Source organism: Thalassophryne amazonica, chromosome 19 (assembly GCF_902500255.1).
Source record: "Thalassophryne amazonica chromosome 19, fThaAma1.1, whole genome shotgun sequence".
In the NCBI taxonomy this organism is placed as follows: Eukaryota; Metazoa; Chordata; class Actinopteri; order Batrachoidiformes; family Batrachoididae; genus Thalassophryne; species Thalassophryne amazonica.
In genome coordinates, this window is record NC_047121.1 from 50,857,072 (window position 1) to 50,884,811 (window position 27,740).

The window sequence follows — 27,740 nt, forward strand, 5'->3', positions numbered from 1 at the left end:
TGACAGAATTGACATTAATGGAGTTATTCTATCAGTATTAATTTTATTTTTAAATCCAAATCATAAGTCAGCACTGCTTTATTTTCTAAGACCTCCGCTTTACGGTGAGGCTGTTATTGAACAGAGAGTTGAACTCTACTGCAAGCTATGTAGTAAACAGGAGCTTCCAGCAGGGGGCAGGGCACTCAAAGACAGAAGTACTGACTCATTGTTTGGGTCTGTAGTTGCCTTTGATGTTACCAGAAGCAAAATCAGCTTGTGAGTAGTTGCAAGTGTACCGCAGACAATAGTGGAAGCTATCATTTATCTGTAGCTTCCGATAAATTTTTGGGTGGTTTAAATTATCGATCGGTTTAGCATTACAAGAGATAACTTTTCAGTTATCGAAGCTAACTTTTTGGTTAGCTGTGCCCACCACTGAGCCAAGGTAACCACGAAATCCCAGCTTCATCCCTTATCCTACTTTCATGCATATGGGACCCTGGTCTGACTTTTTAAAAATTAAGTCAAGGTGACGCTGTCATTCGTGCACACGTCTGAGGGTGGGCAGCAGCACTTCCCGGTTGGTGTCCCAGATGATTTGAGCAACCTCCTTGACCCGCTCTCTGGAATCAGGTTGGCGAGTGTCTGGGTCCGGGAGAGACAGACAGCCGGATGGAAGTCATGACCCAGAAACACTGTCTGATCAAATATTTGACCGTTCGTAATCAGTGGAGACAAAACTCACAGAAACAAACAAGTTAAAGTTCTGAAATTAACTTAATTATTACCATTATTAATAAGGACCTATCCAGATTTTTGAATTAATGTGCAGCTCTCACAATATTATTCTGCCACAGCCAACAATATTTATTTTCTCATTGATAATGAATATTCGGAAGGCATGGTGGCTTAGTGGTTAGCACTGTTGCCTCACAGCAAAAACATCACGGGATCACTTCTCACCCTTTCTGTGTGGAGTTTGCGTGTTCTCCCCGTGTTTGTGGGGGTTTCCTCCCACATCCAAAGACATCCAGGTTAGATGGACTGAAAACTTTAAATTGTCTGTAGGTGTGAATGTGTTTGTTTGTCTGTATGTGACCCTGAGACAGACAGGCGTCCTGTCCAGGGTGAACCCGCCTCACACCCTCTGACTGCTGAGATAGGCTCCGCCCCCGTGTCCCTTAATTGGAGTAATCAGATACAGAAAATGGTTGGATGGATATCAATATTAGTTTTTACTCCAGATTCTGGATCAATATGATCTAGTGTTTCTTGTATACTTATAATCTGACTATTAAACTTACAACACATCAGATCTTTAATGCTTTCTTTAAGGGCTCCTTCACACATACTGCGAATGACGTACAACTCAGGGCGACTCTCGGTGAAACAGCTCAAATGATCAAACCACGAAACATCGCACTGACGGGCAGGCGTGCACAATGCCAGTGCGATGGTTCGTGCACGCGGAAACACACTGCCAGCAGTGGCACGATGTGGTTACCGCTGCTGTGAAGAAAAATTAGGTAATCCCAACCCACCAGGATCTTTTGGAACCTTCTTATTTCTGATTGTAAACCTGTATTACACTTATAAAACACAACTATAGCATATATATTTTGAAAGTACAGGTTGTCCTGAAAAGAGAGACATAAAACTTGATTGTTCGATGCAGGGAGAGCTGTTAACAGCAATAATAAAACCTTTATGCCAGGCGTGTCAACTGTCCCAAAAAATGCCCTCGGACCCCAGAGGGTTAATGTCCCAGTTAGCAACACAATATTAAAGTAGTTATGACTGTAAGTCTCGCTGCACATATGCGCTCATAATTAGTGGTTTCTGATGTTTTTTATTCCTTTTGAAGCGAGGTAACAGGTGCATTTCCAGAAAACGTCTCACTCGGCAAATATCTTTGCCTTTCTGCTTCTGGAGGTGCTCTGTCCCCCCCCCCATCTTTAAGCATTTTTCTTTTGCCTTTCTGCTGACCCCCTAATTACAGCCCTCTTAACCCCCTGCCACTTTAAGCATTTTTTTTTAATGTAGATGTAAATTAATATTCAAAGTTTTCAGCTAGTTGATAGTAGGACTGCACAATATGGCCAAATCAATATGATATACAATATGATAAAGTGAAGCAGTGAAAATTAAACATTCTCAAACAGTAATAATATCACAACATAATGTTAGGATACGGCGCCCTCCAAAAGTATTGGAACACTTGGAATTTCACACATTTTAATTTGTTTATGCCATTTTAAGTACAAGAAATACAAAATTATCTTCCTCAAACTCAAAGCAAATCTCTAAAACTTGATAAAACCTGTAAATAATAATCAGTTTTATTGCCAGTTTTCTTTAGACAAGTCAGGGGATGGAAACACAAACATTTCCAAGTCAATGAATATGACTTGGACTTTATTTACATCAATTCTGAAGAAATACAAAAGTTTCTTTCACCAAAACATCAAATCTAGGCTTTCACCTCAAATGTACTTTTTGGCAAATTGTAGCTGAACTTTCAGGTCTTCTTTTTAAGAAAATCCTCCTCTACACCACTTCATCAGGAAGCTGGATTTTATATTTTTAATTTGTTTATATCAAGTTGTAGAGATTTGCTTTCAGTTTGAGTTAAGGAAGATAATTTTAGAAAAAAATGTATTTGAAATGAAATAAACAAATTAAAGTGTGTGAAATATCAAGTGTTCCAATATTTTTGAGGGTAACTGAGAAACAGTGAGGAGCAGCATCTTACATCTCATATATAGTGCAGCAGATAAGAGAATATTTAGAGTGGAATCCTGCACATGGTAATACAAACATCACATTTAGCACAAATAATCCATAGACAAACTGTTAAAAAAAAAAAACTGATTGGTCACTTGAATTTTCAATAGGCAGCCAGGTATGGGTCAATTGAAGAATTACACAGGGGTCAAAGTTTAAAAATGCTCCAATCATATAGAAAACTACACCACATTATTTGCCTCATCACAAAGATTCCAAAAAAGGTATATTTTGGACAATCTGTGACTGAATGTTATGGATTTAAGAGGTAAAAGCAGTAAGAATGGTGACAAAGTCAGTTTCAGTTTGTACAGGGATCAAAAGTTAAAGCTGCTCCAATTTTGGTAAAAAAAAAAAAATGATGCAAATTACTGGTTGAATAAATCAGGTTTTAAATAGTAACAGTTTGGATCATGTGTCATGCTTAGTTCATGTTACAGGGTAATATGTCACATGTCATAGAATCCAATGGACATTCACCTTATTTAACCTTTACTTTGGAGACCAAGCATTCAGCACTGTAAAAAGTATTCCATTTATTAATCCTATTAACTCAATTATCTGCATCACTTTGTACAAAAATTAGAGCAACTCTTTACCTTTTGACCCCTGTACAAACTGAAATTGACCTTTGTCACCATTCTTGCCGTTTTTACCCCAACACTCCATAACATTTAGTCAGATAGCCCAAAGGATACCTTTTTGGAATCTTTATAAATCAGACAAGCAATGTGATGTAGTTTTCAGTTTGATTGGAGCATTTTTAAATTTTGACCCCTGTGTAATTCTTCAATTGACACCTACCTGGCCGCCTATTGAAAATTCAAGTGGCCAGTTTTTCCAAAAGTGTAATGTCTAAGCTGTATTTGATGCTTGTATCATCATTTGAAGGATTGTTTCAGTTATCTGCTGCACTAATAAGCCAACAGAGGATGAACCAGCTACTGTCTGTTAGCTTAAACATGTGCATATAAGGCAACCTGAATTAAAGGAGAAATGCTGCTTTTAACAACCTGGACCTCATTTCTGGCATAAAATACGGTTGTTTACTCACCACTATAAGTTTGGTGTGATTAGAAGTCCATAGTTCAAATGATGTGTTCAGTTAAAATCTGAGGCAAACATTTTTCTTCTTCTACTAAGGTGGATTAGAACTTTTTGTGGTACACAGCACAAACTACTGGACAGGAGGAACCTAGTAGTCAATGTGACTAATTTCAAAATGCAGCTCTTTCAACCAGATGTGTGGTGCTGTGACATGTCAATCATCTGTGTCCAATCAGATTTCAGGGGAGTCCAGTGAAACCCCGGCCTCCGCTCTAGCTCCACCCATGCCAGGAAGTGTTCAACATTTGACATTTCCTGTTTCACTGTCACTGAAAATTTAATTTTAATTGAGTTCCCACAAGATCCCATGGAATCTTGTCTGTCAATCCAGTAAATGTTTTACTTTTCCTGTTTCACTGGATTAAGAATTTGGCACTTCCTGTTTGGGCCACAGTGTACCATGAGTGAGCTTCACACCGCTCCTATAATTAAAACTTAGCACTTTCGCAGACAGTTTTCATTCTAAGAGTGGGGAATGAATACATTCATTTTTCCAAGTCACTGAATATGCCTTGAACTTGATTTATATCAATCATTAAGAAACACATTTTATTAGCACTGGATGGTAAATCTGTCTGGTGTAGGCAGTTTTCAAAAACTGAATACTCCTGCAAGAAGAAGACAGGTGAGGGAAGCCACCAAACAAATCTGAAGGAGTTATTGGCTTCTGTGGCTGTGAATGAAGAAACTGCACATCACTGAACTTTTTCCTCTGTTAAATAGTAAATGGACAGCATTTATATAGCGCTTTTGCATCTGCATCAGACCCCTAAAGTGCTTTCCACATTAAACGCCTCATTCACCCCAATGTGAGGCTGCTGCCATACAAGGCACCCACTACACAGCGGGACCAACTAGGGGATTAAGGACCTTGCCCAACCTTAGTGATTTTCTGGTAAGGCTAGGAGTAGTAAAGCAGAATTTAAAAAAGTAACACCTAGGACATGTCATCACTTTGCCAGAAGGCACATGGGACAGTCGAAGCTTGAGCTTATCCATTTTCTTATATTAAAATTCTTCTATAAGTCTTCCATTCATCCACTCTCCCAAGGTGTCCACTACACAACAGCAGTCTGGGATCAGACCCCCGACCTGACGCACTGCTTGTTGCAGTTTTTCAGCTCATCTCTTCATGTTTTGTCAAACGTAGAGCCTGATTAAAGCTGAACCTGTGGATCAGGACTTCCTATCAGAACTCTGTGCAGTAGCACACGCGCACCTCACCAGGTTCGGTTCAGAACCGCGGAGCTGTCCGTTCAGCACCACCACACAACCGTTTAAGATGTTTTTTTCCCCCCTTTTTTAAACAAAACACTAACTTTACCGGATTCTGTTCTAAGCAAGCCTCCACTCTCTGAGGCCCTTTAGACTTTTGCTGCCGCCTCTTCAGTTTCTTCCCTCAGCTGAAGTTAATTAAGAGCAGAGACGTTTTATTGGCCTACTTACCATCAATCGCCATGATGTTGTGCTCGGATTCTACCAACGCGCGCACTGAAGAAGGGGGGAAGAAATAATGGTACGGCCCAGTTCCCGCAGTTGGTTGAAGGAGAGGATCGTCTTTAACGTGGGGAGCCAACGAAAGCGCGAAGCTTGTTTCCAGAAGGACCCACGGCACGTGTCTCACTCCTCCTCTTCTCCTGTTGAGAGAGCCGGCTGCCAGCGTGGCTGCGATCGGGAAGCGAACCGGATTTGCAAAGCGTTCCACCGCCACTGACACAAACTGAGCCCCAATATTCATTCGTTCATAAACCCGCTTACTCCAATCAGGTGTCACGGGGGCGTCACCCTTGACAGGCCCAAATATCCACAGCCGAAAAAAAAAAAAAAATTTACGGGATAGCTTTCACAGAGTTATTTGTTTCTTCATATTTTTTATTTCATTCATTTATTTGTTTATTGGTAACCGATTTTTACTAAGTAATTTTCAATGCATTTTCTGGAACAAAACATTAATATAGTTCTTATGAATAATAATTCATAATTTGTGCTCCTCTTATAAACAGTTCTCTCCAAAAAAAAAATGTATCCCTAACCCCCACCCCTTCATTAAAAATGTTCTAAATAATTAAAGATATATATATATATATATACATACATACACACACACACATTTTATTAAACGTATTGGTACGTAATCATGCTAAAACCTGAATGCTTTGTAAGTTTATAGTCCAAAGCATCATTCGACAAAAACAATGGAACAGAACAGAATCCTTTTTATTGTCAGTGCAATAAAATACGATGAAACTGTAGAGCTGCTCCAGAAAGATGCCTCAATGCAAACACATCTGTTCCCTAAAAACGTATCTTGCAACATTTCATTTAAAAGACACACATCTTCATAAACACATCACTTCAGTTGTTGTCTTCTACCAAGCTGCTTGCCTGTTGTCCTGTAGTCCATCCCAGCCTTGTGCAGGTCTCCAGTTTTGTCTCTGGTGTCCTTAGACAGCTCTTTAGTCTTGACTATGGTGGACAGGTTGGAGTGTGATTGATTGAGTGTGTGAACAGGTGTCTTTTATACAGGTAACAAGTTCAAACAGGTGCAATTAATACAGGTAAAGAGTGCAGAATAAGAGGGCTTCTTAAAGAAAAATTAACAGGCCTGTGAGAGACAGAATTCTTGCTGGTTGGTAGGGGATCAAATAGTTATTTTATGCAATAAAATGCAAATTAATTAGTCAAAAATCATACAATGTGATTTTCTGGATTTTCTTTTTTTTAAGATTCTGTCTCACAGTTGAAGTGAACCTACGATAAAAATAACAGACCTCTACATTCTTTGTAGGTGGGAAAACTTTGACAAAAAAAAAAAAAAAATTGACAGCGGATCAAATACTTATTTGCCACACTGTATATATGTACAATGACAGTAAAGGCTGTATTCTATTCTTCAGTGTCAAGTTGTTTTCTGTGCACCATGTGACCAATCTGTGAACCTCTGACATAGACATCCCATACTAGACAGGTATTTTGGTCATGTGACCTGGAGTGCTGAGCTGCCCATCTTGGAAGGTTGAAGCGCTGCAGTGTTAAATGCATGCTCTGCGCTTGTAATCACTGTTGATTCTCTGGCTGACTTTTCTGCCATTATTTACACTTAACACGTGAAAACTTGTACTTAGGTCAATTCAGATACGTAGATTCAGTTTATGAAGATTTATCATAACTGTTGATCCTTTCTCCCTATAAGGCTGCAAATTAGAGTACAAAGTGGGGCTCCTGTCAATAGAAAACTCATGTCATCAGTTAACTCTCTGGCTGATTGCGTTTTTTTCTCTGTGCTTTGACAGCGAAGGATTAGAATTAAATCATGAGCGAAAGAGGCAAAACCGGCGGTAAAGCCAGAGCCAAGGCAAAGACTCTCTGCTCCCATGCTGGATTGCTGTTTCCAGTCAGCTGCGTCTTCCTTTTGTGTGGGGCGTGTGGGTGCCGGTGCCCTCGTTTACCTGGTGGCTGTGCTCAAGTGTCTGGCTGCTGGGATCCTCGAACTGGCCGGCAGCGCTGCTCAGGACAGTGGGAAGACTCGTGTCATTCCCCGTCACCTGCAGCTGGCTGTCCGCAATGACGAGGAGCTCATGAGCGGCATTGCCGGCCATGTTGGGGATCTCGGGCTACCATCCACAGGCCAACGGGCAAACTGAACATCTCAACCAAGAACTGTAAAAAGGTCTCCGTATCCTCGCCTCGCAGCAACCATCCACATGGCCATCACAATTGCCATGGATAGAACTGACACATAATCACCTGTCTTCTGTATCTACTGGTTTCTTTCCATTTCATGTCATTTATGGTCATCAACCCTCTTTGCTTCCACCCACAGATCACAACTCCCCAGGTCCTTCAGCACACAGACTCATTCTCTGCTGCTGATGAACCTGCGAGCGGGCAAAAAGAACTCTACTACGATCCTCACAAGCCTATAAGTCTGCTGCTGACTGGAAGAGGTCCTCTGCACCGCCTTACGTGCCCGGTCAGAAGGTTTGGCTTGTCATCTCCCATTGAAAGGACTGGCCAAGAAAACTGGCTCCCACGTACGTTGACCAATTCCTGGTATCCAAAATTATTAACCCAGTGTCTGTTCGTCTTCATCTCCCAAGGTCTTTGAGCATTCATCCTACCTTCCATAGCAGCCATGTCAAGCTCGGCTTAATCCAGCCCGTTATGCTCTCCAGCCATAAGGTGTGTGGATGGTGGCCCAGTGTTTACTGTGCGTCAGCTCCTGAACTCTCTCCGCTGTGGACGGATCCAGCATTCAGGACTTGACGCACATTAGTGGAAATACCTTGGATTTGGTTCTTGCACATTGTATTGCTGTCATGAATATTGACATCATGCCTCTTGCATCGGTGGTCTCTGATCACTCACTTATTAGGTTTACAGTTTTGCTGCCGTGTTTAGTGGAACAACAACCTTGTCTATTACTGAGGCAACGCAGTAACTCCTCAACTATGACTGAACTTGAGGCTAGACTGCCTGATATTTTAGCTTCAAGTTTGGAGAATGCTCAATCAGTAGACAGTCTTGTGGACAGTTTAAATTCAGAGCTCAAATCTACACTTGACATGATTGCACAACCTATAATAAAACCAGCCACCCCCCACACACACACAAAAAGACAGTCACCTTGGTCCATCGATTACTTGCGTGACCTCAAGAAAAAGGCCCGAGGTTTAGAACGGAAATGGCGTAGTTCCAAATTAGAAGTATTCCACCTTGCGTGGTGTGATGCTATCTTAGACTAGAAGCATGCACTACTGGCTACAAAGTGGACCTATTACTCTGATTTGATCAACAAATACAAGCATAACTCAAAAGTTTTTGTTTGACATGGTAGCAATTTTAAAGAATCTGCTGGCTGAAACTTGCTCATGCTTTGGCTAAAATTAAGTAATTAATTAATTATTTTTTATTTGTATATGACTGAAAATATTGTTTCTTACTAACTCTAGTCTGTTGTATATACTGCAAAAGTGTGTTGTTTGATCCAGTTTTGTGATTTACCTCTGTGTTCTTCCCTATCCACCAGGCCGTTATTGTAAATAAGATTTTTTTTCCTTAAGAACTTACCTGGTTAAATCAAAACTCACTTCTCATTCATGGACAGAGTAACAGATCACTGCTCCTAACGATCACTGCTCCTAACAATCTCTGGCCCTACCATCTGAGACTGCTCTGCCCTACGATTGGATATTGGAAAAGCATGTGACAGTGAACTCATTCCGACTGGACGCTCACATTGCACACGTCATCACACAGCTTCTATGAGGAGTACAAAGATGGTGGATGGCTGAAAGTCCACGGAGTTAAGAAAAACAGCAGCAAAATAAATTTACAACAGAAAACCCTGAATATCCGTAAGCCTTATTTGTACGTCCGTATGACTCTGAAACTCAGAAAAATCCGTATAATTTACGGACAATCCATATAGGTTGACATGTATGCATTTTATGGTTTACCACAGTCCAGCATTAAGGGTCTCCAATTGGTTCAAAATGCTGCTGCCAGACCTTTGACATATAGTAGAAAGTTTGACCACATTCCACCCATTCTGGCGTCTCTTCACTGGCTTCCTGTCTCTCTGAGATCAGATTTTAAGGTTCTGTTACTGGCCTATAAAATTGTTCAGACTAGCGTCTCCCTACCTGGCTGACTTGGTTAAACCCTTCGTACCGTCTCAGGCCTTGCGTTCTAAGGGTGCAGGACTGCTGTGTCTTCCCAGGGTGAATAAAAAGTCTGCGGGTCACAGAGCTTTCTCTTATCGTGCCCCTGTTCTGTGGAATGATCTCCCTGCGCAGATACGGCAGTCAGACTCTGGAGATTTTTAATTCTAGATTGATGACCCATCTTTTTTCCCTGTTTTATTTTTAGTATTTTATGTTATTGTGTTTTTTTTATTCTTTTTACCTTTTTCTGTTTTTATTCTTTTCTTGTGCTTTTTAATCTTTTACTTCATTTTGTTCTGTTTTTCCAAGTTGTGTTGTGTGATGCGCCTTGAGGGTTAGAGTAAATTGGCGCTATATGAATTAATAAATTTGAAATTTGCCTCGACCATGCCGATTGCCTGATGATTTTTGTACTGCTGCTTTTTCTACTCGTGTACCGACCTCTGCTATCCATCCACCCAAGTAAAGCCTTTTTACAAACAGAGCTGTCTGTTCGAGCCGTGTATTTGTGTTCAGCAATTCTTGACCATCCAGACTATGTTTATGTGTTTTGGATCAAAGATGAACACAGTGATAACTGAAAGTTGATACGACAAAAACGTTTGGAGAAATTCAGGATGTTAAGTAACAACAGTGAAGAATGGACGTTGATGTCACCATGAATCAGTCCCTGGTAACCAGACAAACTCTGAACAAAGGAAATATCTCAACCTTACCCATTTTAAAACACGACATCAACTAAATGTGCCAAATAATATATGCAATTATTCACAAAACCTTCTCATTTTAATTTCCTGCACTTTCAGTTAAAATCATTACAGAAACTTTGTACAATTTATTCCCACCCTTGAAAAATGGCAACTGCCTAATTTATAAACACGATCCAATCTGGAGCCCGTGGATCCGTAATGTAATTATTTCATATTACACTTAACGTGCAGACATAAATTTCATACACTGCTCAAGGTCACATCAGGCCGCAGCCTTTGTTCACTACTTTTCTTGATTCGATAAACATTTCTGCACGTCATCAGAAGACCGGCAATGAAAAATCAGGAGGCAATTTTCTGGCACTTATGAACAGGTTATCAGATGAATCACTTTTCTCTGGCTTGTGTAATGCAGCTGTTTCCATAGTAACCACCTACAGTTACATTAAGACACTGATGAAAGTTTAGTGATATAATGAAAATCTAACTATCCATCCATTCATCATGTCTGCAGAAACTGCAGATTCAATCAGAAAGATTGTTTCAACCTCACATCAAACATTTAAAACAAAATGATTTGCAGATTTGCACACTGACAAGCAGCACTTAAAATTAAACTTTAATAACCTCAGCTGGCATTACATTTTCTCCTCATCATATGTGAGGATGTGCAAATATCTCCTGCTTAAAAAAAGGCTTTATAAATGCCCTGACAGCGCCCCCTGCCTTCACACCAGGCACATGTAACACAAAGTGTCTATATGTTGTTCATTTGTTTTTCAGCAGATTTTTGGTAATTTTTGGAGGCGTTGAATCTGAATCTGGTGTTAGTTTTTGCCATCACGTTTTTGAGATATAACAAATACTATTTTGCCAGAAGTAAAAAAAATAAAAAAATAAGCACACCTACACTAAAAAAAAAAAAAAAAAAAAAAAAGACATTGGGTGAACTCAATTCAATTATGTGCAGGATTTCCATCTAATAAATATATGTAGCCCCAACTCAAATAAAGCACATCTATGCAAGATAATTTAATGTAAATTTAGTTGGGACAACATTTATTACATGGAAATCCAATCCAATGAGCCAGTTTTTTTTTTTTTTTTTTAGAGTATATGGAATAATGTTTGCAGTGGAAGGCAGCTACTCCCTTAAGAATACATTTCCAAAATTACTTTTATGTTTGCACCCTTTTTGAGCATTATCGACCACAGTATACAAACACTAAATAAGTGAAATATATTGAATAATACAATCTGGACATTATGCTTATCCAGTGGTAGGCACAGTTCCACTAATCCACTAACTATCAAAGCTAATGTTTTCATTATGGGATTAGCTTTTCAGATAACTTTGAAAACCATCAGCGGACCAATTATCTTCCGATAAATATTGGCCCAATAATTTTTAGACCACTAACATATTATTACAGGCTTAGTGAATAAAGCTTTAACAGTTAATAAACATTTTTGAATTCTGATAAAGATTTTAGAGCCTACCTGTTTTGTAGTAGACGTACAGGTCTATCATCTGCAGATAGAGGAGAGCTGGTTTCAGGAGAAACCGCTCTGTCCTCTGCAATAAGGAGAACTGGTCAGAGAAGAGAAACAAAATGAGAGCGTAAAAAAAGTCATTTCTCTTGACACCCTACTAACTAGCCGGCAATATCACAAAAGGCCTCCAGAGGCATACAGTTTTAACTTATGGTTAAAATTTTAACCAAACAAATTTCGGACAAGTTATTTAAATTAACGTCACATCTGAAGTTTTATAAAGTGAAAATATCAGATATATGTTTTAAAGTACTGCACTAATTTTAAAGGTTTTAGTGTGGACATGGTGTGTCCGCAATGCATTATGGGTACCGTAAAAGTTCACGACAGGAGAAATGCATTTGAGACGCTCTGATCCACACGGACAACAGCATTAAACTCTTTGTATATTGTGTCTAAAACTCTCGTGAATATATTCTCTGGGTTTATAGACATTGTTATTGTGTTTGTTTTATGTAAAAATGACAGAAGAAGCTCAGGTTTCTTCTCCATTATTTTCAATTGGAATCACTGTGAGCTGCAATCACTTCCTGTTTGCTCTTTAACGTCCTGCTTATTGTCCTTTACAACGTTTGTCCTCTTTGTTCCACAGTAATATATATGTCTGAAATTCGGTTTGCACTTATTAAATTCCACGCAGATTAAACATAGCAGACATAGATTATTCATTTGGAATATTTGTTTTAGCAAGTTTTCAAGGTCTCTACTGCCATCTCCTGGCCAGTAGTGTTTATGGCAGTATTTGCCATAAGTATTGAGATATCCCATAGTCCTTTGCATGCCAGAGAGTTACTGCAGCCGCTTGCTGAAGCTGATGAAAAGAAATAAAAATGTACATTTTGGTTGTATAATGTGTTTTCTCTCTGTGCTGTTTAAACTGCAGCAACTCTCTGGTGCACAAAGGATTATGGGTTAGGGTCTGAGCGTCTGGGCGCCAGTAGATGGCAGTGTTCTATGCATTTTGACCCCGGTTACATCAGGCGGTTGTCTAATCACAACTTGACTTTTGCAAATGTTTTTTTTTTAACATATGAAAAAATGGCATGTTTTACAAAAGCACATTTATATGTAAACCAATATACACATCACATTAACGTGTTTGTTTTTACATAGAATGAATGAGTCAAGCAATCAGTGTTAGCGGAGGCTCATTTTACTCATAATCCCTGTATGCATCTGTATGTGTTTGTTACAAAACATCAGTGCATTATTTAAAATTAAAAGATGTGTTATATTTTAACTTTGTACAAATGACAGAATTGTCATTAATGTAATTATTCTTGCCAGATTAATTTGATTTATAAATCAAAACTATAAGTCAAAACTGCTTTATTTTCCAAGACCTCTGCCTCACGGCGGGACTGCTGTCTGCGGTTAAGGAATAAAAGGAAAAGCAAAAGGAGTCTAACTTGGCAGTTAGGCTCCTTTTGCTGTGATAGAGTTGAGCTTAACGCCTCTCAACTGCTTCACTGCTGCAAAATGCGTAGTAAACAGGAGCTACCAGCAGGGGACACAGCGCACAAAGACAGAAGTGATGATTGTTTGGGTTTGTGATTGTTATGTTAAAACAAAATTTTAGAAAGTTATCGGTTAGCTCTACCTTCCGATAAATTTTTGGGTGGTTTGCCGGTTTAGCTTTATAAAAGCTAACTTTTCAGTTAGCTGATTAGCTGTTATCGAAGCTAGGTTTTTGGTTAGCTGTGCACACGACTATGGTTATCACTGAAAAGTTATTTTTTGTTAGTTTTGTGTCTTACAGAATAAAATTAGCAGCTTTAAACCAAAAGCATGCAAAAAATACAGAAGTAGGACTGACTATACAGAGAAAGTCCATCTGCATCACGCACCTAATGTGCTATATCCCCTTCTTCTTCATCATCATAAGTGGACGAAGACGTGGAAGAAGTAAACTGGTCCTCATCGATGTTTGGGAGCTCGGTGAAAATGGGTTTTTTCATTTCCTCGCTGGGGGAATAGGTCATACAGCAGATGGTACGCTGGGGTTCTGTTTGTTCTTATTAAATCCCTCAACGTTTAGAGAAGTAGCCGTCATCTAAGTGGTTTCTCGGTTCTCTCCAAATCATTGGCCCACCAAATTTGAGCTCAGCGTCCTGTCCTTGAGACCAGGATCTCAGTGTTTCAACACAAGTGGTGCAAACTTGGTGAGGCGCCCAGTTTTTGTGCTGGTCACCGAGCGATACTCTGAAATAAGCAAAGTACACTTTGATAAAAGTACTGATGCTACATCTTTGAGGTGGTAAAGTGAAGCAACCACAAACAGAACAAAAAATATCTGGGTCACTGCAACGCTTCCTTGGCTTGGAAGTCGTAGAGATGTTAACTACCTCAGCGTGAAGAAGAATCAGGACAAAGTCTGAACCTGTCACACAGTAACAAGCTAATGCCGTTACAAACGTATGGTTCAAAATGACATTTCTTCACTCTTGTCTGGAAACAGCTATTTTTCTAACTTCGTGGGTACTTCTCATATCAAGCATTTAAGCAAAAGCTGCCATCTCACACACCTTTTCAGCGCCATAAATGATATCACAGCTCTTTGTTAACATCTGATGAACCTGGTTTAAAAACTGTGCTTTTGAAGCTGCTTTAGTGCTTTTGATTAGTGGCGTCAAACTCACAACTGAATGAGTAACATTTGTGTAATCCGTCAATACAAAACATGCAGACAGCAAAAAGACATGATGTGATCGAGGAAATATGAGCTCAGATCCAGATTCAGCACCCCAAAGTGACCCTAAATCAGTTCTCAAAGTCCATGCAAGAAATCTTTTTTCCTGCTGAGATCAAACATATATATGTGTATGCATATACAACCCCTGGCAAAAATTATGGAATCGCCGGCCTCGGAGGATGTTCATTCAGTTGTTTAATTTTGTAGAAAAAAACAGATCACAGACATGACACAAAACTAAAGTAATTTCAAATGGCAACTTTGTGGCTTTAAGAAACACTATAAGAAATCAGTAAAAATAATTGTGGCAGTCAGTAACGGTTACTTTTTTAGACCAAGCAGAGGGGGGAAAAAAATATGGACTCACTCAATTCTGAGGAATAAATTATGGAATCACCCTGTAAATTTTCATCCCCAAAACTAACACCTGCATCAAATCAGATCTGCTCGTTAGTCTGCATCTAAAAAGGAGTGATCACACCTTGGAGAGCTGTTGCACCAAGTGGACTGACATGAATCATGGCTCCAACATGAGAGATGTCAATTGAAACAAAGGAGAGGATTATCAAACTCTTAAAAGAGGATAAATCATCACTCAATGTTGCAAAAGATGTTGGTTGTTCAGTCAGCTGTGTCTAAACTCTGGACCAAATACAAACAACATGGGAAGGTTGTTAAAGGCAAACATACTGGTAGACCAAGGAAGACATCAAAGCGTCAAGACAGAAAACTTAAAGCAATATGTCTCAAAAATCGAAAATGCACAACAAAACAAATGAGGAACGAATGGGAGGAAACTGGAGTCAACGTCTGTGACCGAACTGTAAGAAACCGCCTAAAGGAAATGGGATTTACATACAGAAAAGCTAAACGAAAGGCATCATTAACACCTAAACAGAAAAAAACAAGGTTACAATGGGCTAAGGAAAAGCAATCGTGGACTGTGGATGACTGGATGAAAGTCATATTCAGTGATGAATCTTGAATCTGCATTGAGCAAGGTGATGATGCTGGAACTTTTGTTTGGTGCCGTTCCAATGAGATTTGTAAAGATGACTGCCTGAAGAGAACATGTAAATTTCCACAGTCATTGATGATATGGGGCTGCATGTCAGGTAAAGGCACTGGGGAGATGGCTGTCATTACATCATCAATAAATGCACAAGTTTACGTTGATATTTTGGACACTTTTCTTATCCCATCAATTGAAAGGATGTTTGGGGATGATATCATTTTTCAAGATGATAATGCATCTTGCCATAGAGCAAAAACTATGAAAACATTCCTTGCAAAGACACATAGGGTCAATGTCATGGCCTGCAAATAGTCCGGATCTTAATCCAATTGAAAATCTTTGGTGGAAGTTGAAGAAAATGGTCCATGACAAGACTCCAACCTGCAAAGCTGATCTGGCAACAGCAATCAGAGAAAGTTGGAGCCAGACTGATGACGAGTACTGTTTGTCACTCATTAAGTCCATGCCTCAGAGACTGCAAGCTGTTATAAAAGCCAGAGGTGGTGCAACAAAATACTAGTGATGTGTTGGAGTGTTCTTTTGTTTTTCATGATTCCATAATTTGTTCCTCAGAATTGAGTGATTCCATATTTTTTTCCCTCTGCTTGGTCTAAAAAAGTAACCGTTACTGACTGCCACAATTATTTTTCCTGATTTCTTATAGTGTTTCTTAAAGCCACAAAGTTGCCAACTGAAATGACTTTAGTTTTGTGTCATGTCTGTGATCTGCTTTTTTTCTACAAAATTAAACAACTGAATGAACATCCTCCGAGGCCGGTGATTCCATAATTTTTGCCAGGGGTTATATATATATATATATATATATATATATATATATATATATAAAATAAACTTTATTGATGTCACAGAGGAGAAATTCATGTTACATCAGATGGGTGTAGAGGAAAATGTTCATCAAACAGTGTGTGCAAGGATAAGCAATAATAATAATACTTGTAACAGTACAAGACATAAGAAATGAGGCAGAAATAGAATTATATATATATATATACACACACACATATACATATGCATATATATAAACATGATTGGGATTGAAAGAGATAGGAGCAATATGCATATATATATAAACATGATTGGGATTGAAAGAGATAGGAGCATCTTCTTACAATATGTAGAGTTTAGATGTGATAAGGTGACATTAGTGCAGGGATTTGTAAACGAGTTGTTATTGCACATGATATGTGGACATATTATTGTATGTGGTTATTTCACAGTGTTATTGTACAGTCTGACAGCAGCAGGGAGGAATGACCCGCGGTATCGTTCCTTCTTGCACTGAGGGTGCCTCAGTCTGTCACTGAACGAGCTGGTTAGGTCCACTACAGTCAGGTGCAGAGGGTGAGGCGAGTTGTTCATGATGGATTTGAACTTGGCTAACACTTTCCTCTCAGCCACCTCCTCCAGAGAGTCCAGAGGACAGCCCAGGCCAGAGCTGGACTTCCTGACCAGCTTGTTCAGTCTTTCTCTCCCACTCTGTGCCCTGGGGGGCCCCGGTGCTGCACCTTACCGCCTCAGACTGACAGCCGCGTAGCCACACATACTGCGGGCGGCCGGTGAGGTAGTCGATGGTCCAGGCAGCGAGGTGTCCATCCACACCTGCGTCCTCCAGCTTCCCCCGCAGCAGTACCGGTCTGATAGTGTTAAAAGCGCTGGAGAAATCAAAGAACATGACTCTCACAGCGCTCCCGCCGGTCTCCATGTGGGTGAGCACTCATTGCAGTAGGTAGATGACAGCGTCATCTACCCCGATGTTGGGCTTGTGTGGTGTGGAGGAGCCAAAATGGTTGAAGTAGCTGTTTAGCTCCTCAGCAAACCGAGAATCTCCCTCTGTAGTCCTGCTGGCACCCTGCCCAAATCCGGAGGCGGTCTTAAGGCATCTCCACACGTCTCTGACGTTGTTCCAGGCCAGCTGCTCCTACATCTTCTCTCCATACACCTTCTTGGCTGCACAGATCTTCCACTGGAGCTCCTGTTGGACTCTACACTGCTCCTCTCTGTCTCCCGAGTTGAAGGCCCTCTTTTTCTGGTTCATCAGGACCATCAATAAAGTATATCTAATGTAACTCACCTCTGGTACGTCGCGATCCACAGCGTGGTGCAGCCAGCTGGTCAAGTCCCTTTCACCCGCCGCGCTGTGTGCTGGCATCGATCAGATGACAAATACGTACATAATCCACCTCTGGCATAAATAAATCCCATGTGAAGCACCGAAGCGTAAAATGTGATTGGCCGGTTGACCCAGGGAGCATTGTGGGTACTGTAGTTCAGGTTCACTTTGGACGTTAGTGTTTCCGTCCCTTGTCCCTTGGAAATCTGCTGCAAAACCCATCACACATCACGCAAAAAGAATTATTTAAATATCTAAAGGACACTGGATTACTTCATCACATCTAAACAAATGACTATGGCTGCCAGGAGTTAAGGTTTTGTAAATCTCAGCGATCAGTCACCAGCCCAGTAGGTGGTGGTAAAAGCACCTTAAACTGGTGTCGTCCGCCACTGAATCCAAAAGAAGAATAAGTGTTGTTGTCCGCTCTACACAAAAACAAAACAAACTTATTTTAAGATTATTTTATTTCTTTGTGGCTGACTGCATCGCCAAGACTCGGTGGGAGAGGAGCTCTCATGGTGCAGCTGTGTACAGAGGAATGTTTTTTCACGGTTTAGACCATTTTGGATCAACTCAGGACAATCATTTTTTCACATTAATCCCACTGAAACTAACAGGTAAGAATTTGTATTTACGTGTATTTTACTCTGCCAATCAATGCATTAATGGACGTATTTCAGTTGTTTAAGCCACAGAGTTCAAAGCATGTGAAAAAGCAGCATCTTTTAGTTTGTAAATGATGGTGTATCTAATACTGAGAAACTGTGACTTCTAAAACTGTTTTACTGCTTTTGAAAGATGATGACAGTGTTTGGGATTTTATTTCTTTATTCATTCATTTTTCATGTGTTCTTGTGTGTTTGTGATCCTTGAATTTACCCAGCAGTCCCTGCGGCACTTAAAGTGAAACTGGTTTATCAGAAGCCGGCAGTGTAATCTGATGAGGCCGCGTCCGAATCAGTACTAATAGTTATTGATTATCTGTAATAAAGATTTTTTTTTTTAGCAGTTTATCGTCATAAAAGATAACTTTTCAGTTATCTGATTAATGGTTATCGAAGCTAAGTTTTTGGTTAGCTGTGCCCACCAATATCTGGAACACAGGTGAACTGCAGTCTGACGCACAGATACGCACACCGGCCGGGTTGTACAGGAGCGTATTTTCTGACTGTTTAAAAAAAAATGTGACATCTTGAATGGATGCTGTGAATTGAAAACCCACACTTTAAAGGGACCACATGTGGGAGGGCTGGAGGTTTGGGCCAAAGCTATGCCTAAACGTGCACCAACGTCGCTTCACATGGCGTTACATGCACAATATGTGGCAACACGAGCCATTTGAGGCTGGACGGGGCTGAAATGACAGGTCAGTCGTGGCTCATTAGAGACTGATACCTGGCACATGTGAGGTAATTAGAGGCACATCGAGGCTTCTTCGTAGCGGACACATGATAGATTTATATGTGGATCATTATTCAAATAATCACTGACAAATCCATACGTGTCTCATTATTCATGGCTTTATTATTTGGTGGGACAGAGGCTTTATGCATCACATCTTATTGCATTCTGCATAATAACTAATGATTATTTCTATTACTGAACGTTTCATCCATCCATTATTATTATTTAAATCAATAATTTAAGCAGAATGCCAAAAAATGAGAGGGGGAAATATTTTTGCTGTGAGCCGAGCAATTATTTATTTACAATTAATTATTTATTTATAACCCCAATTCCAATGAAGTTGGGACGTTGTGTAAAATGTAAATACAAACAGAATACAATGATTTGCAAATCCTCTTCAACTTATATTCAGTTGAATACACCACAAAGACGAGATATTTAATGTTCAAACTGATAAACTTTATTGTTTTTGTGCAAATATTTGCTCATTTTGAAATGGATGCCTGCAACACGTTCCAAAAGAGTTGGGACAGGGGCAACAAAAGACTGGGAAAGTTGATGAATGCTCAAAGAACACCTAATTGGAAACAGGTGAGTGTCATGATTGGGTATTAAAGGAGCATCCTCAAAAGGCTCAGCCATTCACAAGCAAAGATGTGGTGAGGATCACCACTTTGTGAACAACTGTGTGAAAAAATATTCCATCAATTTAAGAACAATGTTTCTCAATGTTCAATTGCAAAGAATTTAGGGATTCCATCATCTACAGTCCAAAATATAATCAGAAGATTCAGAGAATCTGGAGAACTTTCTACATGTAAGCGGCAAGGCCGACAAACAACACTGAATGCCCGTGACCTTCGATCCCTCAGGTGGCACTGCATTAAAAACCGACATCATTGTGTAAAGGATCTTACAGCATGGGCTCAGGAACACTTCAGAAAACCATTGTCCGTTAACACAGTTCGTCGCTACTTCTATAAGTGCAAGTTAAAACTCTACCATGCAAAGTGAAAGCCAAACATCAACAACATCCAGAAACACCGCCGCCTTCTCTGGGCCTGAGCTCATTTGAAAAGGACAGATGCAAAGTGGAAACGTGTGCTGTGGTCTGATGAGTCCACATTTCAAATTGCTTTTGGAAATCATGGACGTCGTGTCCTCTGGACAAAAGAGGAAGAAGACCATCCAGATTGTTACCAGAGCAAAGTTCAAAACTCAGCATCTGTGATGGTATGGGGGTGTGTTAGTGCCCATGCCATGGACAACTTACACATGTGATGGCACCATCAATGCTGAAAGGTACATCCAGGTCAGTGGTGGGCACAGATAACCAAAAAATTAACTTCGATAACAGATAATCAGATAACTGAAAAGTTATCTTTGATAAAGATAAACCGATAAACCACACAAAAATGTATCGGAAGTTACAGATAACCGATAAATTCCAGTATTGTCTCTGGTACATTTGCAACTACTAACAAGCTGAATTTGAGTTTTAACACCACGATCACTTTTGGAAGCATCAAAAGCGACAAAAGACCCAAACAATGAGCCAATACTTCTATGTTTGAACATGCTGCCCCCTGCTGGAAGCTACACGGCTACAGCACAGAAGCACCCTGAGAGCAGCCACAAAGCCAGCTCTCTACCAATTACAACGCTCCGGTCAGGCGGAGGTCTTGAAAAATAGTCATACTGACTTATAGTTTGGAGTGAATAATGATAGAATAACTCCATTAATGTCAATTCTGTCATTTGTACATAGTTAAAATATAACATATCTTTTAATGTTGAATAATGCACTAATTCTGAGGTTTTGTAACAAACACAGACAGATCGCAAAGGATTCTGGGTAAAAGTGCCTCTGCTAAACACTGATTGGTTCAGTCATTCATTATGTAAACCAACACGTTAATGTGACGTGCGTCGTGTGTTGTTTACAGATGAATGTGCTTTTGTAAAATATTCCATTTTTTATTTGTAAAAACAGGCATTTTTATGGAGCCCTGGAAGTGTCATTGCAAAATGTTTTGCATGTGCACATTTTGTTAGTGCCGTGCGCACGTTTTATGATGTGCGCACGTTTTACGATGTTATAAAACGTGCACTCAATATTCTCTTGGCACATAAATGTTGGCTTTACACTGCGAGTTTTGGCCCTTTTTCAGATGATTTTTCATTCGTGCGAGAATTTTTTGGACAGAGTTTCAGGTTAATTGCGCGTCCTGCATCGTGTAGTGTACATGAAGTAACAAGCTGCATTCAACATCTCACGACCATCTCCTGATCGCCGATCATATGGTCGAATGAAAATCAAACCTGGTTGATATTATTCTGTATCCTGCTGCTGAAGAGCTACAAGCGTCCAACCGCTCGCACTGTGCCTGTGCAAACACTGCAGAGCTGTCTTGTAATTTTTTTTTGTTATTGTTTTGTTTTTAAACTTAATTTGTAAAAAAAAAAAAAAAAAAAAGTCATTTGCAAAGCCAAAAAGTTGATTTGACAACCATCTGATATAACCGGGGTCAAAATAAATAGAACACTGCCATCTACTGGTGCCCAGACACTTAGTACTTAGGACGAATACTGCCATGAACACTACTGGCCAGTAGATGGCAGTAGAGGCCTTGAAAACTTGCCAAAACAAAATTCCAGATAATCCGTGTCTGCTACATTTAAAATGTGTGGAATTTAACAAACGCAAATACAATAACGTCTGTAAATCCAGAGAATATATTCACGACAGTTTTAGGCACTAGAGTTTAATGCTGTTGTCCGTGGAGCCTGAACAGTGTCTGAAATGCATTTGTCCTGTCGTGAACGTACTGAGATTACCCTATCCTACCCATAATGCACTGCTGGGCACAGCATGTGCTCACAAAACCTTAAAAATTAGCACATTACTTTAAAACTAAAACATATATGTGATATTTTCAATTTATAAAACTTCAGACATAACAGTAATTTTAAATAACTTGTCCAAAATTAGTTTGGTTAAAATTTGAACCATAAGTTAAAAATGCATGCCTCTGGATGACTTGGGTGATATTGCCAGTGTATCAGTATGGTGTTCAAGAAAATATATATATATATTTTTTTGTGACCAGTTCACCTTTGCCTGCAGAGGATAGAGTGGTTTCTTCTGAAAGCAGCTCTCTTCTGTTTGCAAAGGGTGGAACTATACATCTCTTAGGAAACTTTTAACAGGTAGGTCTCAAGTGAAAATTGAAAAAAGTGAAATTTTAAAAATGTTTGCCGCTGTTCAGCTTGGTTTACTACGTTATCGGTCTAAAAGTTATCGGACCACAATTTATTGGAAGATAATTAGTCCGATAACGGTTTTAAAGTTATCTAAAAAGATAATCCAATAATGAAAACATTATCTTCGATAATGATCTGTTATCGGATTATCGGAAGTGTGCCCACCACTGATCCAGGTTTTGGATGAGTGGTGGGCACACAGCTTGGATGGCAGCAACACATGCTGCCATCCAAGCTGTGTGCCCAAAAGCAGCGTCTTTTTCAAGGATGTCCCTGCTTATTTCAGCAAGACAATGCCAAGCCACATTCTGCACGTGTTACAACAGCGTGGCTTCGTAGTAAAAGAGTGCAGGTACTAGACTGGCCTGCCTGCAGTCCAGACCTGTCCAGACCTGTGGCACATTATGAAGCACAAAATACGACAACGGAGACCCCGGACTGTTGAACAACTGAAGTCGTACATCAAGAAAAAATGGGAAAGAATTCCACCTACAAAGCTTCAACAATTAGTGTCCTCAGTTCCCAAACGCTTATTGAGTGTTGTTAGAAGGAAAGGTGATGTAACACAGTGGTAAACATACCACTGTCCCAGCTTTTTTGAAACATGTTGCAGGCATCCATTTCAACATGAGCAAATATTTGCACAAAACAATAAATTTTATCAGTTTGAACATTAAATATCTTGTCTTTGTGGTGTATTCAATTGAATATAGGTTGAAGAGGATTTGAAAATCATTGGATTCTGTTTTTATTTACATTTTACACAACGTCCCAACTTCACTGGAATTGGGGGGTGTAGAAATTGTGTTTACACACACAAATTCCTTACACAGAATTACAAAAAAATAAAAATTTAAATTTTTTTTTAAAGTAGTTTACATTTTAATATCTTCATTTTTTTTGTTTAAGTACATAGTATGGTCCCACTCCAAACAGTGTTCAATCAACTCATAAATCAAGTTGATCGACTGTAGTGTTCAATCAACTCTGTCATAAATGAAGTTGATCGACTGTACATTTATATTATGATAAAGCTGATCTGACGCTCTTTGGAGTGGGACCATATGCACTCAGCAGAGTCAATGTAACTGTGCAAAAATTTATGGTGTTCCATTCCTCTTTTCATCCCTGTATTATTCACCAAATTATTGCCCGCCCCCACCAGACCTATTGTCTTCATGCACACGTGAATGCAGTAGATCAAGTTTGTAGTTTGTGTCTGAGGCAACTCAGCTGCTCCGAGTCGATACTGCTGCCACCACACACAATCACCAGCAGAGAGCGCAAATCTTCTGGGAGACGACCTGCAGAGGAAAGTCTGAGTTAGGGTTAGGGAAAGTCAAAGTTTGAGTCTCTTTAAACTGTGCACCATCAGCATGCACACAAGAGTGTCTCACGCTGGAAAGGACAATCATTTATTGAGTCAGTTGTTCTTCACCCACAGTGTGGACTGTATGTAAAGACCATCCTCAAAAACTGGCGGGCAGAGCAGGAGGAAAAACGGGCAACCACAAAAACATTTGTGCACACTGGCAGCAGGAGGAATGCCGACAGGGAGCTGTATATGAGAACTAGAGAGCGCACTCCCAATGCTGCACACTAAACGAAAACGTCCCTTCATGGACAGCGACATGACGTCTCCTTATTGGGCAAAATATTGATGAAGTACCCGGATGTTAATGCATTTTCAATGGAGATTCGCGACTGAACACACTCAGAAAAATGCTCGCAAAATACATGTTAAAATGTCATTTTGACCTGGATATCGAGCCAGTAAAATTAAATTACATTAAATTATGTCAGGAAAGTATTAAACTTACTCTGACACACACACATTCCTAAATATTAGTGTTGAAAGTTACACAGATCTGCGCTGTTCAAGCTGCTGAGCTGAGGCGTCCTGCAGCAGCTGCTGCTGTGTTCAGTGCAGCGCGGCTCCTAAAACCATTACAATACATTTCCATTTATATATATATATATATAAATATATAAAAAAACATTTTTTTTATTATTTTTTTTTTTTACACAATTATCCTTTATTGACCGAGTTTCATTCATGAAGTCAGTGCTGTGGGTACACATCTCTATGTGAGGGTGTGACTGTGAGTGGCACAGCACGGGTCATTATCTCATTATTTTAAGGTGCAAATTTAAAAAAAATCCCCAGTCTTTTCAAACAATTTTAATCAAATCAATTTTATTTATATAGCGCCAAATCACAACAACAGTTGCCCCAAGGCGCTTTATATTGCAAGGCAAAAGCCATACAATAATTACAGAAAAACCCCAACGGTCAAAACGACCCCCTGTGAGCAAGCACTTGGCGACAGTGGGAAGGAAAAACTCCCTTTTAACAGGAAGAAACTAACTAATAATCACTAACGACAAGTATTTTAACTAGACATTGGTCTAGCAGTGGAAAATATCAACTAGACATAAGTGACCACCTGTTTCTTGAACTTCTATGCATGCAAATCACTAACTTGCCCGGAATTAAAATGGCGATCATGCCTCGTCGGCACATGGCTCAGTGCTACTGTGCTCTCTAGTTCTTATATACAGCTCCATGAACGCCGATCAGTTACCTTCATCTTGTAATCTGCGTACGACTGCACTGTAGATGGCTGCTAAAGAAGCCCCACATGCCAACTCCACCAGCACACGCTCCTCATCTATGACATCACAAACACACACACAGTTTGTTATAATACATTAAAGATCTGATCAATATCTGAAAAAGTTAAGAGACAATTTCCACTTTTATGCCGTTTGTTACCATAAAGTCAGATAACTGGGAACAAGCTGCAGTTTCTCATCAAAATGTTCTGCCATTTTCATTTTATTGTTGTTCTATGGAGTAATTTCTGTTGCCACATGCGGCACATGATGTAAATTTTAGAAGATGTGAGCACAGCCTTAATGAGCGTATACGTCCCCTTCCTGCACCTTCACACTGCGTCTCTCATGAAATTTAACTCACACACATGAAACTGTTTCCGTGCAGGTGTTAAGATGTCCACCTGCACATACTAACCCAGGAATGTTTGGACGGCATGCAAAGCCTGCTGGTCGGTGACCAGTTCAGATATGATGGTCAGCTCTCCGCTCTGGCTGTATTCAAAAGCTTTCTGGCAAACTGTCTTGGCTCCGAGACATGTGGCCGCGCTGTGGAAGGCACACAAAATAAAAAGATGATCAGGACATGACTGTAGAAAACAAAAATATTGTTTATGAGAAGTAGGTTTTAATAAAAAATTCTAATAAACAGTTTATATAAATGTTCTAAAAATGATATCACCATTCACTCATAAATTAAGAGATTTATATGAGTGAAACAACGGCGCCAAAGGCTCACTCATGGTACAGAAAGGTCCAAACCTAAAATGACAAATTCTGAGTACACAGTGAAACAGGAAATGTCAAATGTTGAACACTTCCTGGAGCGACAGCAGGAGATTAACCTTTTTTCCAGTATATTATTTTTCCTGTGGTATGTTTATCCTCTGTAAGATTTTTTTGTCTCAAAAAAAAAAAAAAAAAAAAAAAAGACAACAGAGGAGATCTCGCACAAATTCAGTGGACAGTCAACACTGAAACAAGAAATTAATTGGCATGCTAAATGGTGAGTTGACAGTGAAACTGGGAACACTAAAGTGAGAGGCAGCGTGCACCTTGACAGCTCTTGAGGTCAGTCAATGACTATGTTGCAAATAAATGTAAATTTTTACATTTTTTACATGTAAAAATATTTGGATCTTTGAAAATAAGTAAGCTGAAGGGTTTTAGCCATGCTAATGCTCCCCAGAAACATTTACTGGAAAAAAAAGTCTGAAGGACCTAAATGAGATAGCGAGATGGTGAGGACCTTCCAGGCATGTGAGACGCAAAGAAAGGAAATGCTTAAAATGCTTGGGGGGGGATTTAAGAGGGCCCAAGTTGTATCAAGAGACCTATCTATCTAGACCAGGGGTGGGCAACGAGGGCCGAGACACTGCAGGTTTTCCTTGCAACCAATCACCTCAGCAGGTGGGTTGCTGATGAGCTTCTCCCTTGAACATAACCACCTGGTTGTCAATGAAATCACCTGCTGAAACACCTGAACATTAATGAAATCACCTGCTGAGGTGACTGGTAGCAAGGAAAACCTGCAGTGCTTCGGCCCTTCATGGCACATGATTGCCCACCCCTGATCTAGACCTAGATAGATGTGTGTCTCTCTCTCTCTCTCTCTCTATATATATATATATATTACACACACTGACTTTGTGTACTTCCAAAAAAAAAAAAAAAAAATCCAGCTTTTCATCCTAACAGCTCTTCGTGCCTCCAGATGGCTTACAGCGAAGTGGATTTTTGTTGTTAGAAGAATTAGCACAGTCAATTCGCTCCTTCATAATCATCCTCCGTCAGCAAAACAAACTCTGCTATGTTTAGCTAAATAACGCCCTCCCCCCCACCACCGGGACTGCAGTAGTCAAGGCGTGCAATAGCACATCTCATATAGCACCAAAATTGCACACTAAAACAGAACTATTGCACAGTCACTGAAACACAACAGCAAATGGTATGAATAATCCATGTCACGTGACATACAACCCACCAATCAAATGAAAAGGATCCACCCAGCCATTATATAAAGCAAGAAAGATAGACAGATAGCCACCCAGGCAGACAACTGATCCATTCCCACACCACTAAAAATAAGTTTTTGTTTTATTTTTAATCTGTTCTATGACATTGTGATGGAAAATTTCTGTCATTTGCTGATATTTTGTATACTAAATTTAACAAACTAATTGAAAAATCAGACGACTAAATAATAAAACTATCTGCAGCTCTGCAATTGTGCAATGACTTCATACAGTAGTGTTCAGAATAATAGTAGTGCTTTGTGACTAAAGATTAATCCAGGTTTTGAGTATATTTCTTGTTACATGGGAAACAAGGTACCAGTAGATTCTCACAAATCCAACAAGACCAAGCATTCATGATATGCACACTCTTAAGGCTATGAAATTGGGCTATTAGTAAAAAAAAAAGTAGAAAAGGGGGTATTCACAATAATAGTAGCATCTGCTGTTGACGCTACAAACTCAAAACTATTATGTTCAAACTGCTTTTTTAGCAATCCTGTGAATCACTAAACTAGTATTTAGTTGTATAACCACAGTTTTTCATGATTTCTTCACATCTGCGAAGCATTAATTTTGTTGGTTTGGAACCAAGATTTTGCTCGTTTACTAGTGTGCTTGGGGTCATTGTCATGTTGAAACACCCATTTCAAGGGCATGTCCTCTTCAGCATAAGGCAACATGACCTCTTCAAGTATTTTGACATATCTAAACTGATCCATGATACCTGGTATGCAATATATAGGCCCAACACCATAGCAGGAGAAACATGCCCATATCATGATGCTTGCACC

The 27,740-nt window shown here is 39.7% G+C and overlaps 1 protein-coding gene across 3 annotated transcripts in view; it reads right to left on the reverse strand.

Moving 5' to 3' along the window:
* Positions 1–23,099: 23,099 nt before the first annotated feature.
* sdsl (serine dehydratase-like) overlaps positions 23,100–27,740 on the reverse strand; it is a 43,171-nt gene continuing 38,530 nt past the window's right edge. For all 3 annotated transcript variants that reach the window (XM_034159907.1, XM_034159906.1, XM_034159908.1), the window contains 3 exons: positions 25,350–25,480; positions 24,901–24,987; positions 23,100–23,619 (listed from right to left, as the gene is read on the reverse strand). In XM_034159907.1, coding sequence (XP_034015798.1) covers positions 23,516–23,619; positions 24,901–24,987; positions 25,350–25,480 — 322 coding nt within the window. In that variant the 3' untranslated portion in view covers positions 23,100–23,515. The remainder of the gene's footprint in view (positions 23,620–24,900; positions 24,988–25,349; positions 25,481–27,740) is intronic.